An 18754-nucleotide genomic window follows, 5' to 3' on the forward strand; every position below is an offset into this window, starting at 1 on the left:
GAAAATGATTGTCACAGAAAGAAGACAGGTTGCAGTCAGAGCAGTGATTCAACTTCCAGTCCATAAAAATCACCTGGAGGCTTGATGAACAAGCTGAGGACTTGGTCTATGGCATCCCTGCCCATTGCACCTTCAGATCTTGATTTATTGACTCAACAAGTTAATAATCCAGAACTTTTTACTCATTATTATTGCTCAGTCACTTGCCTTTATGCAAACCAAGGAATTGTGTTTCTTTTCTTTTTTTTATTGAGGCATAGTTGATTTACAATGTTGTGTTAGTTTCAGATGTACAGCAAAGTGATTTAGTAATACATACATATATATCTATTTTTTCAGATTTTTTTCCCTTATAGGTTATTACAAAATAGTGAGTATAGTTCCCTGTGCTATGTAGTAGGTCCTTGTTGGTTATCTATTTATATATAGTAGAGCGTAAATGTTGAATCTAAAAAAAAATGATACAAATGAACTTATGTACAAAGCAGAAATAGACCCACAGACATAGGAAACAAACTTATGGTTACCAAAGGGGAAGGGGGGGTATAAATCAGGAGTTTGGGGTTAAAATATACACAATTGTGTTTCTTAAACATCCTTTTCCCTTTGTCAAAAATTGTGTCAGGGGCTTCCCTGGTGGCGCAGTGGTTGAGAGTCCGCCTGCTGATGCAGGGGACATGGGTTCGTGCCCCGGTCCGGGAAGACCCCACATGCTGCGGAGCGGCTGGACCTGTGAGCCATGGCCGCTGAGCCTGTGCGTCCGGAGCCTGTGCTCCACAATGGGAGAGGCCACAACAGTGAGAGGCCCACGTACTGCAAAAAAAAAAAAAAAAATTGTCAGGCCTCCAGCACTGTGGTTTAGCAAAGGGCAGTCAGCCCAACTGCTTTACACATAACTCATGTCATTTTTTTAAAAGCCCTCTATAGAATGGGTATTGATTCATGCACCATGAACCTGCATCTCTTTTATCCTGGCTTTTGCCTAGAAAGAACCCTTCCTGCCCCCAGTGGGGGTACATTTTCTGGCCAGCCTCCTGCAGCTTGTAAAGGTAGTTCCTAAAACAGGCAGCCTAGTGTGGTTGGCAATGCAGAATTTCTAGGGCAGGTCCTGTCACTGTCCCCAAAGGGAAAAAAGACAAATGCTTCAGAAAAGTTTATTTTCCTGCTTTTCTGTCAGCCACACAGTCTGCCCTGGCCTTACGGGTGGACAAAGTGAATGGCCTTGATGAACAATAAACATATAGATGTTCAGAGAGCAGTTAGGCCAGCAGCATGCTTGGTTCATTGCCTTAGCATTCAAAGGTGGCTAGACAATAGCATTCAGTCTTTAGATGCTGCCTGGTCCGCTTTCCCCATTTACCAAATATGGAATTGGAGGCTCAGAGGATTTTTTTGACTTTTCCAAGACCAAAGATTGTAACCCATATCTCTTATTGACCATCACCCTGTACTCTGTCCATATCTAATTTTATAACTGCATATATAATGTACTCTCTGAGGAAATTACTTTGTGCTTGTGCTGTGTGGTAGGCTGATAAACAAGGGAAAGCACTAATAATATCTCCCAGTAACTGAGCTCTTGGGAGGTTTTAGGCACAGGGCCAAGCACACGTACATGTTGCCTCAAGACAATATATGTCGTGTTGAGTAAGTGTCAGTTCATGTTAAATAGCAGATGCCTACCCTCATGAATGAGCAGACACACAAAACTGTATTCAGTGTGACCTAGTAAGTGAAAATATCACCCTCTGAAATCCTAGGGAAGAAGGCTGTGAAGTAGCTGAATTCCCTTGAGGACATCCAGTTGTATCTTATAGCATTTTCTTGTGTTCAGAATATTAAAATAAATCATGAAAAGCCTCAAGGCCCCAGATCTGTGGCAGCCTTTATGAGGGTCTTCATACAAATATTGATCAAGAGGGACCCACAGGTGTGGGGCTGGCCTGAGTGCCACCTCTGGGCCCTCCCAGGGCCTGGAGACTGTCTGCTTAGAGCTGTCATCTCTCCCCTTCAATAAAACACACACACCAGTCATCCTTGGCTTTGACAAACAGATGACATGGCAGGGCCCAGGGCCTCTGAGATCTAGGGCAGGGCCAGGTGAGAGCTGACCGTTGTCTTCCTCAGGGTACCCACTGGACATTCAGAGCAGCGCAGTTGGCCATTACCAGCACTATGGGCACATAAATGCCCAGGATCTAGTTCTGTTTTCTTCTGTAGTTTTTTCATTGGAAATATAGTAGAGGGCTCAGATGGGTAAGGCACTCTGGGAAGGTTACAGACCTCAGCACTCTTTGAGAACTTTACCTACTCAGAAAGCTCAGTGACTCACACTGGGTTGCTTAGAAATGTGTGGCAAAGTTACATAGTTTTGTGAAGTTGGGCAAGTGAGTTTTTCTAGACTTCCATTTCTCTTATCTGTGTGGCCAGAGGGTTGGGGTGGATAAAAGGTTATAACAGTGTTTCTCTCTGGCTTTTAACACAGGGGGAGAAATTCTGAGAAGGCTGTTGTGGGTCTATTGTAGTATTCAGATTATTTTTGTGGATCCAGGAATGGCTGCTAGTGTTTACATCAGTCTGTCCTTATTTATCATCCTGAGTGCATCTTCTTGACCATCTTTATCTGGAGATAGATGTGACAAGTTAAATCATTTGGCATATTGCCTTCCCAGTCTCCTCAGAATGTGTGCCCTCTTCCCACCAGAAGAAACAGAGGCAGCTGGCTTCATTTCCAAAGAGGTGGTGTTTGGACACAAATTGGACTTCATTTCAGGCATCTGTGGGAGAAGGGATTTTTGCCTTTACTTTCCTCGAGGTCAATTTCCAGATCATAAGCGATGGTCCCACAAAATATAAAGGCATCACACTTTTCGTGAAGTCTTTTTTTCTCAGGGAGATTGAAATAAGCATAGCAGATATGCTTTCAATGTGTGTTTACCTGAATCTATAGAATAAAGATCTGGTTCTTTTTCCATCCAACCACTTGTTTTGCTATGAAAGACTCCTTGTATAGTTCAGAGGTCTATTATAAAGTGTAGGAAGTGTTGCCAATTGCAAAGTGGATCTAAGTTGGCAAAACAAACAGAAGGAGGAGGATGTCATATGATATGGTAAGTCAATGTCATTATTTATATCCTGCTTACCAAACCAAACCAGCAAGTTAACTTGGCTGCAGGTTTATTTGTCGGAGCAAATGGTCAACCAGGTGCCACCAATGGTCACCCTGCTCCTGTGCAGAGGAAAGGCTCCAGTGAGTTGGATGAACATGTTCTGATAGGGTCTAATTCAACAATAGTTCAAAATTCCTGTTTAAATTTGATCACTATTAAAATTAATTACCTCAGATCCAAAATTATGCTTCAGACTACCATAACAGCTAAGTATTTTTCCATCATGCTGGTCACTTAAATTCCTTAGTCTGTCTCCTCATGCTTGAAGGCTAAGATTATGTGTCATGTCAAAGGTTCCTTTCTACTCATAGTTTTGAAATAATATGTGGTGGAATATTAGGGAAACATAATGTGTCTTTGTTGGGGTCTTTTAAATAATATTTCTAGAAAGGGCAACCATTGAAAGTATTTTTTCAGAAGGGCAGTTTTGAGGTTCTTTTCAACCTTTCCCTTCTCTCCACTTCAAAAGATTTCTATTATTACACCTTAACCATGCAAGACCATAAATTTATCATACTGACCACTAGCCTGTATGAACTATTCAGGCACATCATTTTTCTTTGTGCCCTAAGCCATAAAAATAAATGACACAGTGGCATGGGAACTGATGAACTCCTAAGCCTAACACAGTCTTCTGCATGGCTCCCTGTACCCTCATTTCATTTGATGGAAGAAACCCTGAGGGTGAATGGGAGTAGGTAATTACCAAAAATAATGCCAGATGCATTTAAGTAATTTTCCAGGAAAAGGTTGAAATATAAAATGTCTAGTGAAAACATGATTAAGGGGGAAACACAATCTATGGATTTCAAGTTGCCATAGGAACACTCACAACCCCCTTTAGTGAGCAGAGAGACAGGTGATCCATTAAGTCTTTTCTCCTAATTGAATATAAAACTGCATTAGTGGGCTTCCCTGGTGGCGCAGTGCTTGAGAGTCCGCCTGCCGATGCAGGAGACGCGGGTTCGTGCCCCGTTTCGGGAAGATCCCACATGCCGCGGAGCGGCTGGGCCCGTGAGCCATGGCCACTGAGCCTGCGCAGTTTGTTCCTGTTCTGGCTAGTTTTCGCATATTTTGTGATGTTCCTTTCCATAGGCTTTGAATCGGAGGTTTTTCCATGGCCCTTAGGGTTCTGTTCCCTGGATCTCTGGATGTATTTGATGTGTTGGGTTTGCAAACACCAGCATGGCTGTAGGTTTTTCCCAGACCCAAACTCTCAGGGCAGGAAAGGAGCAGGGGACCCCTCACTGAGTTCCATGGAGCATTGTTTTGATTTTTGAACCTTGCTCATGTATTAGCTTTTAAAAAATAAACACAAGGCTGTTTCCTGCCCCTGTAATATGGCAAGGTTGTGTGGATACTGATCATTTTATCAAATACATATTACAGAGGAAGTTATATGACATGACATTATAAATATAGTTGAATTAAGGCAGCTTGAACTCAGCCTTTTAGCCACTGAGCCATGGGCCTTTTATAGTGTGGGAGCTTATATACATTCATGGTGGGAGGTTATTTTGGGGAAGATAAAAGAAGTCAAGTTGTTTTTCTTCTGTTAAATATTGTGAAGTGTGCATTTTTTTTTAAATCTCTTTGAAAAATATAGGTAATCCATGTAACAGAAATATGCCAGAATTTTCCAGCAGACATTCATGTAGCAATGGTTACTGCTAGGAATTGTTATATTAGATACCCCAAGGCACTGTGTTTTTTAGTGCTGGCCATTGAACGAGTTGCTGACACATTATTAGTCAATTTTTGTCAAAAATACTTATTTTCCATTATTTTGAATGATCAAAATAATGGTTTTGTGGGCTGCTTGTTCCTCAGATTTGTCTTTTACACATTTCTTTGATTATCAGAGGAAAAGATGCTCAGTGAGTTGAGGAATATGCTTGTTAAAAACATAAGTATATACACGATAATCTTTAGCTTTCCTCTTACAGTAATGGAAAGAAAAAAATAAAAGCCAAAAAGTTCTGTTTATAACTTTGAGTATTATAATACAGAATTTAAAAAATTGACCTCCTGACAATGTTGACTATAGTAATGGTAATGCAAATTTCAATAAAGAGAATCCCTACTGTCAACATTTTAAGAATTCCACTTGCTGAGTCCAATGTCAAAGAGATCTGATTGCTACAAAAATAAAAACCATAATTCAGATAAAAGATGCTTCTGATTTCCATATTTATGTTTAATGATTCCATTCTCATCACAGTCTCCTTTCTCCCTCCCTACCCCTCTTCTGCCCACCAGACACTGCATGGACCTCAGTGCAGCACAATGGCTCCCACTTGGTTAGTGTCAAAAGCTCGAATGGAGAAAGCCCCCATCCTGTGTTTTTCAAGTACACAGCCAGCATGGACCAGCTCCAGGCCATAATTGACTATGTGGACCACTGCCAACAGAGGCTGACTTTCCACTGCAAGAAGTCAAGGCTTTCAACTCCCCATGGTGAGTAATCAGAGTAATCAGACATTGTGGGCTGTAGTCCCCACAGATCACAATGGCCTGCCAGAGATGCATGAGAATCTGTGCCCATAGTGCCCAGATCACATCTGAAGTGACAGGGATACTCTTCTTTGGAGCGAAGACCAAGGTCTTTGCTCAAAGCCAAGAACGATCTGAAGTTTCTCCCTAGACTCAACTGGGCAACTGAGCAGTAAAAGCCTCCTGAGGAGGCCCCTGGAATGCTCAGTGCTCATCTGCCATGAAGGGCAGAGACATCTTAATTCTGTTTTATCTTGGGAAGGATTGCTAACAACAACATGGCTTAGTTATCTGGAGGTGATTATTCCATGAGATTCTTTTTCATAGACAATGCAATTAGTGTCTTGGCTAATTGTTAATTAGGCAACAATGTTGGTATCACCGCCTCTTTCACACAACATAAGTGCTAATAGTTTATTTCTCATATCTTTTCTTCTTTTGAAAATTCTTATTTTTAATTTTATATTTTCTTCCTTTGAAAAATCCCATTCTGTTGGAATGTGCAAACTCACTGCCTTCATGAAACTGCTTGGGTTTCTGGAGGCTGGCCTGCCCCTTCTCTGATTAGGCGTCTGGGGAGTGGAATGAGCAGAGGGCAGCAGGCAGGTTCTCTGAGTTCAAGCTCTTAGGACTTAGACAAGTCCCCGTTACTCAGCAGCTATGGGACTCAGGAAATCATTTTTTATCTTTTTTGAGTGTTCAGAGCTAAGACACTAACCTTGCCAGAACTTAATTGCACCACATCTATAAATGGCATGAAGTAAAGGCTACTTATTTGCATCTCTTCAGTTTATTGAATTTATAGTTAGTGCTAGTGGGTTTAGTACTTACTGTTAGTTGATTGATGCCAAATAGATCACTGAGCTAAAATTGTTTGTTCCCAGAAGAATGAGAAAGCTGCCTCCAGGAGAGTAAATTATTGTTATGGGTTGTCTAACCAGGGAAAACAAGGCAAAGACAGAGTAGTGTTGGAACCAACCACTAACAAAGTCATAAAACAAAACCACCCAGTGAGTCATGGAGCAAACTCATACAAACTAGCAGATGGCCTATTCCAGAACCTGGACACGACCCAGATCAGCAAAGGATTCCTGCCTGGAGGGCCAGTGTCTGCCTATTGATTTGCATGTGGTTGCTCAATTGTTAGCCCTTCGATGTGTTAATAAATATATAAAACAGAAACAGCAGCAACAAAAACAAATATTTAAACAAGTATTTAACTGGGGCTGGGGGGAAAGATGGAAAGAGAAAAGACTTATAAACTTAATAAACACCTGCTAAAGAAACAAAATAAGGGCCTTCATTAACCATACATGCTCAAGTTATTTGCATTTCTTATATGCTGCTACTGGAGGATTGTTAGTACAAACTTCATTTAAACAAATTCACTACAGACCTGTATATTTCCAGAAGTGTTTAATTAAGGTTGAGTTGAGGCAGGCAAATAGTGTAGCCCAATACACCTTAAAATTGTTGCGCTAATTTGCTCGGTATTATCAATAGACACAAATGGGTGTGCAGAGCTTTGATGCTACTCTTGTGTGGAAGGAGTGAACACAACAATGCCTGGGTCCCTCATTAGAAGGTTGCAATGTGAAAACAGTACAAGGGGACTGCAATGTGGGGAACAAGTAGCTTAGGAATTTTATAGGGTAGATTGGGGAATGTCAGTCAAAATTCAGTTTTCTCTCAAGAATTTTCCACTGTTCAAATTCTCAGACGTTACCAGGAGACTGAGGAGGTGGTAATCTTGAGAGGAGATATGGCAAGTCTGGGGCCTCAGTGCAGCAGCTCTTGTGTAAGTTTTGTTTTCCAAGAGGGCCAGGGAGGAGCAGAGGGCCTAGGATCTTGCTAGGGTTCTGAAACATTTTTCCTTCAGCATCTTTAAGGTCTCTGTATTACATATAGTTTCAGGGGATATGATTACAGGTGGCTAAAGAGGAAGTTGTATGACAGTAAGTGTTGGCTCTAGGAAACCATTTGGTTACCATACTATGAATTCTTAAGGTCATTGAGGATTGTAGCTGTGGCTGGAGAGAAGGACAGTAAACTATGGGCTAAAATAATTGAGGAAGTAGAGCCGTGCACCCTGGTCATTGATATCTCTCCTATTCCTTTTCATTTCAGCCTCTAATTCTTCTTCATATTATTCCTAATTATTTCTTATGCAAATTCTCTAAGTTACTCAAAGGAATCTTGAATGGAGCCACATGCATTTTGTACCTTTATAAACACTTAATGATTTTCACTTTAGAGAGAAAAATGTAAACACACAATAACACATTGGTATATAATGATTTCTTTGCTCTTCAAATCGATGAAAGAGGATGTTGAATAATTACATTTTTAAGATGGAATTTTGAAAAATATCTATTAAGTACCTATTAAATAATACACTAAAAAGATCTTCCACCCCCTAAAGATGTTTTCAACACATTAAAAAAAAAAAGATGGTTGATATTGATTTCTTGGCACACGTGTCACCCACTGGGCCTGCAGTGCGTGGTAATGAATGCAGTCCGTGTGTTTACCAGCTGAGAGGTTGTCAGCAGAAGCAGAACATTGAACAGGGAGCCATAATGAGCAGTGGCAATTGTAAGTTAGGGAGAAAGTTATTTCCGATTCTTAGATTCTTAGTGGGGGCCTGATGGGGACAATTTAAGAGTTTGAAAGAGCGCATGAAAATGGACAGGCATCTTTGCAGAATTGATGTCACTTCCGTTTCCCCTCCTGCCCTGATTCTCTGTTTACTAGGGACTGTTTCCCCTCCACCCTCCCGTGTGTGCCATCTTTTCTGATCATCCTCCCCCAGGTGTACTGTAATCCCACACTGGGGCCTCAGCAGCATCCTTAGCGTAAATGAGCAGTCCTGCAGAGCTGAGGCAGCCTCTGGCCCTGTCACTTAATTATACGTTGGGCTGAGGAGGGGAATGTGCTGAATAACTGGGTGTAGTTGTCTCGGACTTGCTCAAGCCGAAGACACCTCAGGCATGAAAAAGGCTTATCAGTGCCATTTCTTTAGTTTCCAAATACAGAGCAACCCATTCAGTATAAGAAGCAGCACGTCTCCAAGAAACTTTTAGGACATGCTAGGAAGTACATGTCTTAAACACATGCCAGTGTTTTTAGCTAATAAAAAAAGTGAAAGAAATCCATATTTCTCATAATAACATTAAACGTTTTAATGGCATTTTAGGATCTCAAACAGATTTTAGATTCAGTGTGTAAATTACTGTGGTTTTTATTTTGACGACAATTCTTTCTTGAATGTTATTTCCAAAGAAATTATGTAAGTGGAGTCCTCAAGAAAAGTTTGTAAATATCGTGCCTGAATGAGTTAGGGACTACATGCTCATTTTCTGATAAAAGAAAAAAATTTGGTGACAACATAAGTTTTGACATTAAAATATATTTTTTAAACAGTTGGGAGTCCTCTTAAAAATGATCCTATTGCACAGTTAAAATATGCTCACTTCTAAAGTAGTCTCTCTATGTTTTAAATAGAGGGAACTAAAGGAACTATATTGGGGAGGCAGGTAGTGGGGGGCAAAGTAGGTGTCACCTTTCTCATACTTGTCTTTCAGATGGAACCCCAGTGAGCTGGTGGGTTGGAAGAACCAATGAAACACACACTTACTGGGGAGGTTCTCTGCCTGATGCTCAAAAATGTACTTGTGGATTAGAGGGGAACTGCATTGATTCTCAATATTACTGCAACTGTGATGCTGACCGGAATGAATGGTGATTTCCATATAATTTCCCTGTGCAAACTGTAATTTTTTTATTGCTTAAACGATGTACCTTAGGCAGATATTGGACACAACAGTATAATAAAGAGAAAAAAATTAAAGTATTCCCTAACAAGTTAAAAGTATAAGCTTTGATGTGTTTGGTATCATTAATCTGAAGCTTAAAATATTAGGTAGCTATTTTTGTTTACTTGTGAGTAACTAATCATGTCCATTTTATTTTTCTAGTAAGACAAAATAGGAGTTAATGTTTCCCATTCACTGAAAGTGAAATATCTGACTTCTTAAAAGTTAAGTTAATCCAGTTAATAAGATGACCACCCCTTGGCTGACCCAGGGCTGTTTGCTGACCTTCCTAATTCCCAGTTTCGTTTTCTTAAATGGCCACACAGGGGAAACCAGACAAGGCCTTGAGTCCATGAAAGGGGATATACAGAATACAAAACTCTCCGTGCAACTGGAGGTCTCAGAAGTCTGCAAACTGAAAGAAAAGTTAGACAAGGACAGATCATCCAGTAGGCACACTGGGTAGAAAAAAATAGCTCCCTGAAAACTCATGTCTACAGACTTGCCCTCACACAGATTTGGAGCCCAAATTTATATAACTTGGATGGTCCTCAAATTAAGTTAACATAGCCACAGGTTGGCAGCACCATTGTCTCATTATAGGATTACATGAGATTCTCACTGGAGGCCTGCCCTCCCCCTTCACACAGACCTCACAGGATTCCCACAGATAAAATGCCACCAAACATGAGCTCACAATCCAGGGTTATACACCACCAGAGGACAGATGTGGGAGGCAGAAGAAACCACAAAGTGTAGATGAGATGCCTAAAAGTCTCAGATCATGGATACATTCAAAACATAAGATAAAATAAATATGTGAGCTGCTTGAAAAATCAAAACTGGAATTGAAACATGAGAAAGTGATCAGATCCTATTAAGAAAGGTGATTTGCAAAAGAATATTAGCCAGTGATAATATTTACCCAATTTAAGATTTGTTGGATCAGATATTAGACACAAGTGATCAGAAAATTGGTGAAATGGAAAATATGTGTAAATAAATGACACAGAACAGATAGAACAGAGAGAAGTGAAATGGGATTGAGAAAAGCAGTGTCATGGAGAAGTCATGTGGAGAAGATTGAAAATGTGTCTGGTTTAAGTTTCAGAAGAGAAGATTTGAGATAATTAACAAGAGGAAATATTCAAATAGCAGAAAAATGTCCAGATTTGAGAAAACATTAGAATACCAAGCAGGATAAATAAAAGTAGATCCATATCTAGACACACCATGGTGAAATCAAAGAACACCAAAGAGAATGTTAAAAGGAGCAGAGACGAAAGCAAGACTCTTAAAGGAAAGACAGCCAGCCAGCAGACCCCCCTGAACAGCCCAGGACCCAGCCCACAGAGGGCGGGACACACCCCTCACAGGGCGGAAGTGAAATAACTGTCAAACTCCCAGTGTTTACCCAGCTGATATTTTAAAAAGTGGAATAAAATTAAAATCCAAACAAACAGACACTGAAGAAATTTACCACTAGCAGACTCCACAAGAGGAATTTTTAAGAATAGTTTTCAGAATGAAAGAAAGTGATCTTATAAGGAAGGTCTCAGAGGCAGGAGGAAATATTGAGGAAAAAAAATTGTAAACTCAGAGGTTAAAAACTAAAAGAAAATACTAGACACTGATAACATGTAACTATATGTATGAATTTGAAACACGAGAGGACAGTTAGATCCTATTAACAGAGATGATTGTGGTTTACAAAAGAACTAAAAGAATGTTTAGAAATAAAAATATTATTGAAATTTAAAACTTGTTATGTAAATATTTATTAGAATTAAATTGCTTAAAGTTTATGTCTTAAAATTTGTGTAACATCTAAATAATAGAAACAAAGCATGTAATATTCAAATCAGTAGAGGGAAGAAAGAAAAAAATGGGGTTTTAAAAACTTAGTTAATACAAAAGAAGATAGAAAGTGAGACTTTAAAAAAAGAGAAGCAACAAGTACAAGATAAAAACTGTGTGAGTAATCATGCACAATAAATGTGGCAAAAATAACCATTTAAAACCAGATGTCATATTGAATTAAAAACAAATATTCTTGTTTGTAAACCTAGGCATATTGAAAGTAAAATGCCAAAAAAAAAAAATTACCAGGCAAATATACAAAAAAGTAAGTAAAATTTTAAGGTTTAATGTGGACAAAGATCACTATTACTATAAGATATTGCTTAATTTCACTATAAAAATACAACAATGCTAATAAACTTGTATGTTTCTAATAAAAATGACTCAGAATGTATACAGAAAAAAATTGACAAAACTGAAAGAAGAAATTTACAAATCAACTATGGCAAGAAGAGGTTTAAATGTACATCTGTTTGTAATTGGTAATCAAATGAACAAAAATTAGTAAGATAGAATATTTTCAAATGAAATTAACAACTTGATTTGTTGGGAACATAAAATTGTAGAATACATAATTTTCTCAAGCACATGTAGTACATTTTTGCAAACTGATTTTCTCAATATTCCATAAAGCAAAACTCAAAAAATTTTACAGTAGTTGTTATCCTATGAACAGTTTCTCTGATTACAATGCAATTAGGTGAGAAATGAATAATAGATTAAAAAATATACATGAGGCAATTCAAAACCACAACTGGAAAGACTGGAAACAAGGAAATAAAGATACATTACTCATAGAAAATATTGTTTTCAACAAAGAAAACCTAAGAGAATATACAGAAATATTATTAAAATTAATGAGAGTTTGGTAAGGCTACTTACTGAACCTTAGAATAACTGGATTCTTATCAAAAATGTGTTACTATAAGAAAATATAAAAACCACTAGCAGAAGGAACAAAAGGGTATAGTACCTTGGAATAAAGATAACAAAAATATGCAAGACTTTTGTAAAAAAGACATCATAAAACTTTATTATGAAAACACAAGAAGACTTAAATAAATGGAAACATCACACCACTGCCATGAATAGGAAAACTAAGCATCTCTCCTCCAAATAATTTTCTTGATTCCATTTAATTCCAAACAAATGCTAAACATTTGTTTATTTTGGGGGGTAGTGACAAACAGGTTCTAAAATTTATTTGGAAAAGAATGGTACATGAATAGCTAAGACGATTCTAAAAATGGAAACAATGTGGGGAGACCAGCCCTACCAGACATGAATAAGTCTTATGATGCCGCAGTAATTAATACAGTGTGAGTTTGCTGAAGGGATGAGCCAGTAGAACAGCTAACCCCAAAAAAGAGCCTGGGAGCTTTCAAAATGTGTAATTCTGGGTGATGAAAATTATGTTGTCTCCAGTCTCTCTTTCTCCCCAGCAATTATAAAACTTAAAGTTGACCCAGTATTTCTCCCCTGCAGCTTTCCCAACAACTCAAAGCAGTCAAAGCTCCATTATACCTCAAAAAAAAAAGTCTACTGAAAAACAAACAAACAAACAAAAAAACCCAGAAGAATTTCTAGAGCATTAGAAACCAAAACCAAAAAAAGGTGGATTTGGAAGTTCTCTTACTGAATGTTTAAAACTGTTTGTGAGAAATTTTCATACCTAGATATTCTTGCAATCTTTACAAATTTTGGAAACAATTGAGAAGCAAGAAGAAAACAGATGTAACTGAAAATTAGGTAGTTTTGAATGAGTCTGGTGAACATGGCATATAATATCTTACGTAAAGCATGGACAGTGAGAATGACCTGTACTAATAAAGAATTTTTACATAAGAAGAGTTTAAAATTTTCTCAGATTCAAGAAGGTACTTTGCAAACAACAAAAGGAAAAAAAGACTTTATGATGCTATCTGTCTTAATGCACACTACATGTATTATGATTTTTTTAAAGTTTTTTTCAGGGCTGTGAATGCATTGTCAATGTTAAAAACAGAATTAAAATGTAGTTTTTGCTATATAGAAAGTGTAGCTTTTAAAAGGTTCCTTAAGGGCTTCCCTGGTGGCGCAGTGGTTGAGAGCCCGCCTGCCAATGCAGGGGACACGGGTTCGTGACCCGGTCCGGGAAGATCCCACATGCCGCAGAGCAGCTAGGCCTGTGAGCCATGGCCCCTGAGCGTGCGCGCCCGGAGCTTGTGCTCCGCAACGGGAGAGGCCACAACAGTGAGAGGCCCGCGTACCACAAAAAAAAAAAAAAAAAAGTTTCCTTAAAATTCAAAAATCCTCAATGAAGAACTTATGCACTTACAGTTTTCCTCTAAGATGTTCTACCAAAATAGCAATCACGGGAATTAAAATACTATTTATAATGTCTACTGATATTTAATACCAGGAATTGATTTGGTGTGCTCTCCCTGTGTTTATAACAAAATAAGTTTCCAGACTGATCCCCTCCCCCATAATCCAGTGGCACCTTCTAGCTTGTGAATACCGTTCCCAGCAAAGTCAGGTGTTATGTGCTTGGGATGAAGCCTGTGTACTTCTAACAGCAGGAGTCGCAGGGGCTTCACCAGATAAAGCCATGTTGTTTAATTTAGTCCGATTTTTTGACGCAATCTGATTTTTAAAAATTGTTTCTTAAATTTTAGGGTTTTATTTCATATTTTTCATATCTTACCATATGCACTGCCAGTCACTTTGTTCAAATTTTTAAACAAAATAAAAATATTAATAATCTTACATTTTCTAACTTAAAAGAATATTTTGATGCCTAGCAGAATTGGAATGATTAACTATTAAGTTAGGAAGATTTTTTTGCAGGAAAGCTGTCAGGTTGAGCCACATGAAACAGCTTATTTTTTGACCTGCAAAAGTGGCAGTTTCAAATGTTTCAACTTGTATATACAAGAGTGAGTGGTGGCTTTGTAATTATTTGGAATTAAAACTTACTAGGTTCTACACAGAACAATAAATTAGACAAAATAGTATTTGTTCATAAATCAGAAGTACATATGTAATTGAAGTATACAATGAAAAATATGAACAGCTTACAAGGTATAGAAAAACCTTCCTACTTTGTCCAGAGAGACAGTGGTGGTACAACCAACTTACCAGCCAGGTCCTCTGGCTCCTGTTCCAGTCCTATTGTATTAAACCATAGATATTAATATGTCCCCAAATAGTCACTTACATTATGATAATATTAGTATTGTTATTGTTATTATTTATAGCATCCACTGGGGGGCATTGATGGTGGGTTTTATGTTCACATCCCCAACACACAGGGCCTGGCAAATAGAAGATGCATAATAAGTGTTTGTCGAATGAATGGATGGTGACAATCTTTGGCAAAGCACTTTCCCATGCATTACCCCATTTACTAATTTTAAGAATATATTGGGGCTTCCCTGGTGGCACAGTGGTTGAGGGTCTGCCTGCTGATGCAGGGGACACAGGTTCGTGCCCCGGTCCGGGAAGATCCCACATGCCGCAAAGTGGCTGGGCCCATGAGCCATGGCTGCTGAGCCTGCGTGTCCGGAGCCTGTGCTCTGCAACGGGAAAGGCCACAACAGTGAGAGACCCACGTACCAAAAAAAAAAAAAAGAATATATTGTATCATATCTTCATCATGGTTTTGAATCAGTATTTTGTTTTGATTTTGTTTTTAAATTTATGGCTTCAACAAATAAGGAAATGCCTCATAACCACAGTAGGAATTTCTGAAACTTTAGTTAAAAAAAAAAAAGTCCAAATATTGAAAACCTAAGTCTTGTCAGTCAGGCGGTTTTGTTTTTTGTCTTTTTTTTTTTTTTTTTAAATGAAGGAAGATTACTCTTGCTTCTGTAAATTCTGCATTTAAGTATTACACAGTGGCTGAATTGGAAAGAGCAATGAGCTGCTAAACTGAAATGTAGTCTCATGCCTGTATCCATGACCTTAATTTTGGACCTGCCTGCTTTCTTCTCTATGGTCACGTAGATGAACAAAGGTCTCTGGTCCTCAGAAGACCTCATTCAATATATTAGTATGTTTGTAAGTGTTCAGATGAGGTGTTTGATTTCCCTACTGTTATGTAAATTTAGCTTAATACCCCTTGAACTGCAATCAAAGACTATTACTCTTCTGTACATTATTCAGAATAATGTTAAGGTGGTTGTATTTGTTTTCTAGGACCAGCAACACAGTAGTCCTTTCCCATAAGAAGCACTTGCCGGTCACTCAGGTTGTGATGAGAGACACAGGGCGACCACATTCTGAAGTGGCTTATACACTGGGGCCTCTGCTCTGCTCGGGGGACAGTAAGTAGTGGCAAGAGGAACTGTCTTCATCCCTGCTAATACATTTCAGTCTTTTAAGAGAAGTCGAACTGCCTGGGTTCATAAAAACACTGTCTGTACTGATAATCTGTACTTCATTAGGAATGTATTAACTTTATAAAATAAGTGTATATTGTTAATGTAATTGAGAAAAAACATATTACCTCTGGATTATGTAGAGGTATCTTTTATATGACATTTACCTGAGACTGTGTTGCAAAGATTCATGGAATCAGCTGAAATATATCACTTGTTCAGCAAACATCTAATATGTACCTACTAAGTATAAGGCACTTTGCTGAATGCTGAGATGCCTGAAATGGGTAAGATAAGGAGAAAATGAGAGGACAGAACCCATCAAGTGTATCTAGCCATTAATGCCTTCTGACAATTCTGAATTTTTACACAGGAAGCCTCGATGCTCCTAACTCCACTTAACCTTCCAACTGCATCTTGTGTATCCTTCATGCCCCCAAAATAACTGAAATAAAATATATGAGTTCTATCTTTAAGTTTCAAACTTCTACTCTCTCTTGAATATCAGGCCTTCTCCTCCATCTCGTCCTTTGCTCCCCAGAAACTGCTTTTTCCTGTCACCAATGAGAACTCAACATTTCTAAATCCAATTCTTATTCCCTGATATCATCTGAGTTGACCTGTCAGCAACTTTGGATTCCTCCCATGATTCAAACTTCTTTAATTCACTTTCTTTATGTGGTGGCCAGCATACCACAAAATTTCCCTACGCTCCTCTCCCCAACCTTCCTTCACCTCACCAGCAGGATAGCATTGGGGTTCCCCAGGGCTCTATCCTCCACCCTCTCTCCTCTCTGCTCTCCATTGGTGATCTTCTCCCATCATTTCATGGCTTTAAATATGGCATGGGCATCAGTGACCTCCACACCTATACCTATACCCAGTCTTCCTGAACTCCCAACTCCTGCATCCAGCTGGCTGTTCTGTACTTCTTCATTCCAATTGGCATTTCAAACCCAACTTGTCAAAAAAATGAGAAAAGAAAACGAAAGCATTTCCACACCAACCTTCCTCAAATCAATGCATAGCAACTCCATTCTTCCTGTTGCTTCTTGGACTGAAAACATTACAGCCACTCAAAACTTCTCTTTTCTATCATAACCCACATCTAATTCATCAGCAAATCTTATTGGTTCTAACTGCAAAAATGGATCCAGAATTTATCTCCATTACCACCTGTACCTGGATTGTTGCTGTGGCCCCATAACTGGCCTACCTGCTACTGTCTCTGTCCACTTAGCTGATACTCCACACAAGAGCCAGAGGGAATAAAATCAGGTCATGTCAGTCCTCTGCCCCAAACTCTACTGGCACTCATCTCAGGAGGAGAGGCCAAAGTGCAATGTCCACCAAGGCCACAGTAGCCATGTTGCCCTCTGAGCCAGGCAGTACCACAGTGGGGCCTGTGGAACCACAACCCTCCCTGGGGCCCCATAAGAGGTGTTGCCGTGTGAGGGAACCCTGGCATTTCTGAACCTTGCCATTGGAAAAAAAAGAGGGTCCTATTTCAGATAATAAAAATACTGAGATGCAGATAGTCAAAATGTAGAAAGCCTATGAACGTGCCTTGACTCAATGATAGTATAGTTATTTTTCTCACTCATAACATAAATATACAAACCACAGTTCTCTTTCTGGGTAAGGTGAAGCAAGTACAACCCACCCCATCTCTCTCACTGAACTCACCCATAAAACCTGGACAGAATGTATGAAGCAGTTATCTCAGGACTCTGGAAAGCAAATAGCAGCAGGGAAGAGAAAGCAAAACTCACCATTTATTTTTTCCTCCAGTATCTCTCAGCCGCTGGGTCCCAGATGGAGAGAGTCCCAGGAGAAGTCCTCTAGTCCTGGTTGGAGGAGGGGACAGGGAACTCCTAACTGTGAGAGAGCACAGTAGTCTCATTTCTCCCCTTTTCTCTGTTTTCTGAGGTTCCAGTTCCCAGGCAGCCCCATGGCAATAGTGGTAGCAGCTGCCTCAGAAACACACAAGAGCCAGAACTCTGAGGAAAGGCATCTTCTGCTCTGGACAGGGGAGCCCTGACTCTACGACAGTGGCAGACTCATGTTACTTTTGTTTTCTTTCTCTGTTCACCCATCACTAGGCAATGGACATATGTACAGGCGCAGGAGTGAATAGGAAAGCACAATAAAGCAGGCTGAATAGAGCTCTAGTTTTCTGGTTGTATGATTGAAAAGGGAGCTGCAGGGAACTGGAAAGAATCTGGAAGAGCACAGAGAGGGAAGAGTTCAAGAGAGTGATGCCACAAGTTGTCTATGAAGTCCTCGGTTCACCTCAGAGCTACACATGCCTGGATCTGCTCCTAATTATAGACCAAAGTTGAGAACTGAAGAGGCTACCATCCAGGACTCAGACTGGCCACTGAGTGGTGCAAAAGTGAGGCAGAGCTGAATAGCACTGCAAAAGTTTGAAAACTGGACAGCCATAGGAACCATGGACCATGCACGGAGGACAGGTTGGAATGTGTGGCCAGATCCTAACCAGGACAGCTGCCTGCAAAATAAGAAAAATATCAACGTGCACTTTGAATTTAAGCAAAGCCCAGAGTTTGTTAACATCATATTTTAAAGATCTAGGAAATAGTCCAAAATTACTTTGCATACAAAGAACCAGAAAAATCCAAGTTTGCATAAGCAAAGGTAATCAACAGATACCAATGACACAGAGGTTAGAATTATCTGATAAAGACACTAAAACAGCTATTACACAAAAACTCTAACAAGTTATAATAAATGCTTTTGAAACAAATAGAAAGAGAGTTTCAGCAAAGAAATAGGATATATAGAGGAGAGCTAAATGGAAACTTTAGAAGTAAGAAGTATGGTAATGGAAATGAAAGATGCACTGGATGGGTTAAATAGCAGATTTGAGATGAAACAGTCAATGACACTGAGGATAGATAAATAGAAAGTATCCAGTCTGAACAAGAGAAAGAAAAAAGGTTGAAAAAAAATGAACAAGGCCTCAGGAACCTGTGGGTTAATAATAAAAGATATAACATTCATGTAATTGAATTTCCAGAAGAAGAGAGGAAAG

The 18754-nt window shown here is 39.2% G+C and overlaps 1 protein-coding gene across 1 annotated transcript in view; it reads left to right on the forward strand.

Moving 5' to 3' along the window:
• Positions 1–18754, forward strand: part of LOC103083774 (contactin-associated protein-like 3) — a 151555-nt gene that overhangs the window by 103907 nt on the left and 28894 nt on the right. Inside the window, exons 12-14 of the mRNA XM_007456982.1 lie at positions 5430–5627; positions 9248–9404; positions 15518–15645. Of these exons, the coding sequence (XP_007457044.1) occupies positions 5430–5627; positions 9248–9404; positions 15518–15645 (483 nt within the window). The remainder of the gene's footprint in view (positions 1–5429; positions 5628–9247; positions 9405–15517; positions 15646–18754) is intronic.

This window comes from Lipotes vexillifer, unplaced genomic scaffold, assembly GCF_000442215.2.
Source record: "Lipotes vexillifer unplaced genomic scaffold, Lipotes_vexillifer_v1.1 scaffold859, whole genome shotgun sequence".
NCBI lineage: Eukaryota > Metazoa > Chordata > Mammalia > Artiodactyla > Lipotidae > Lipotes > Lipotes vexillifer.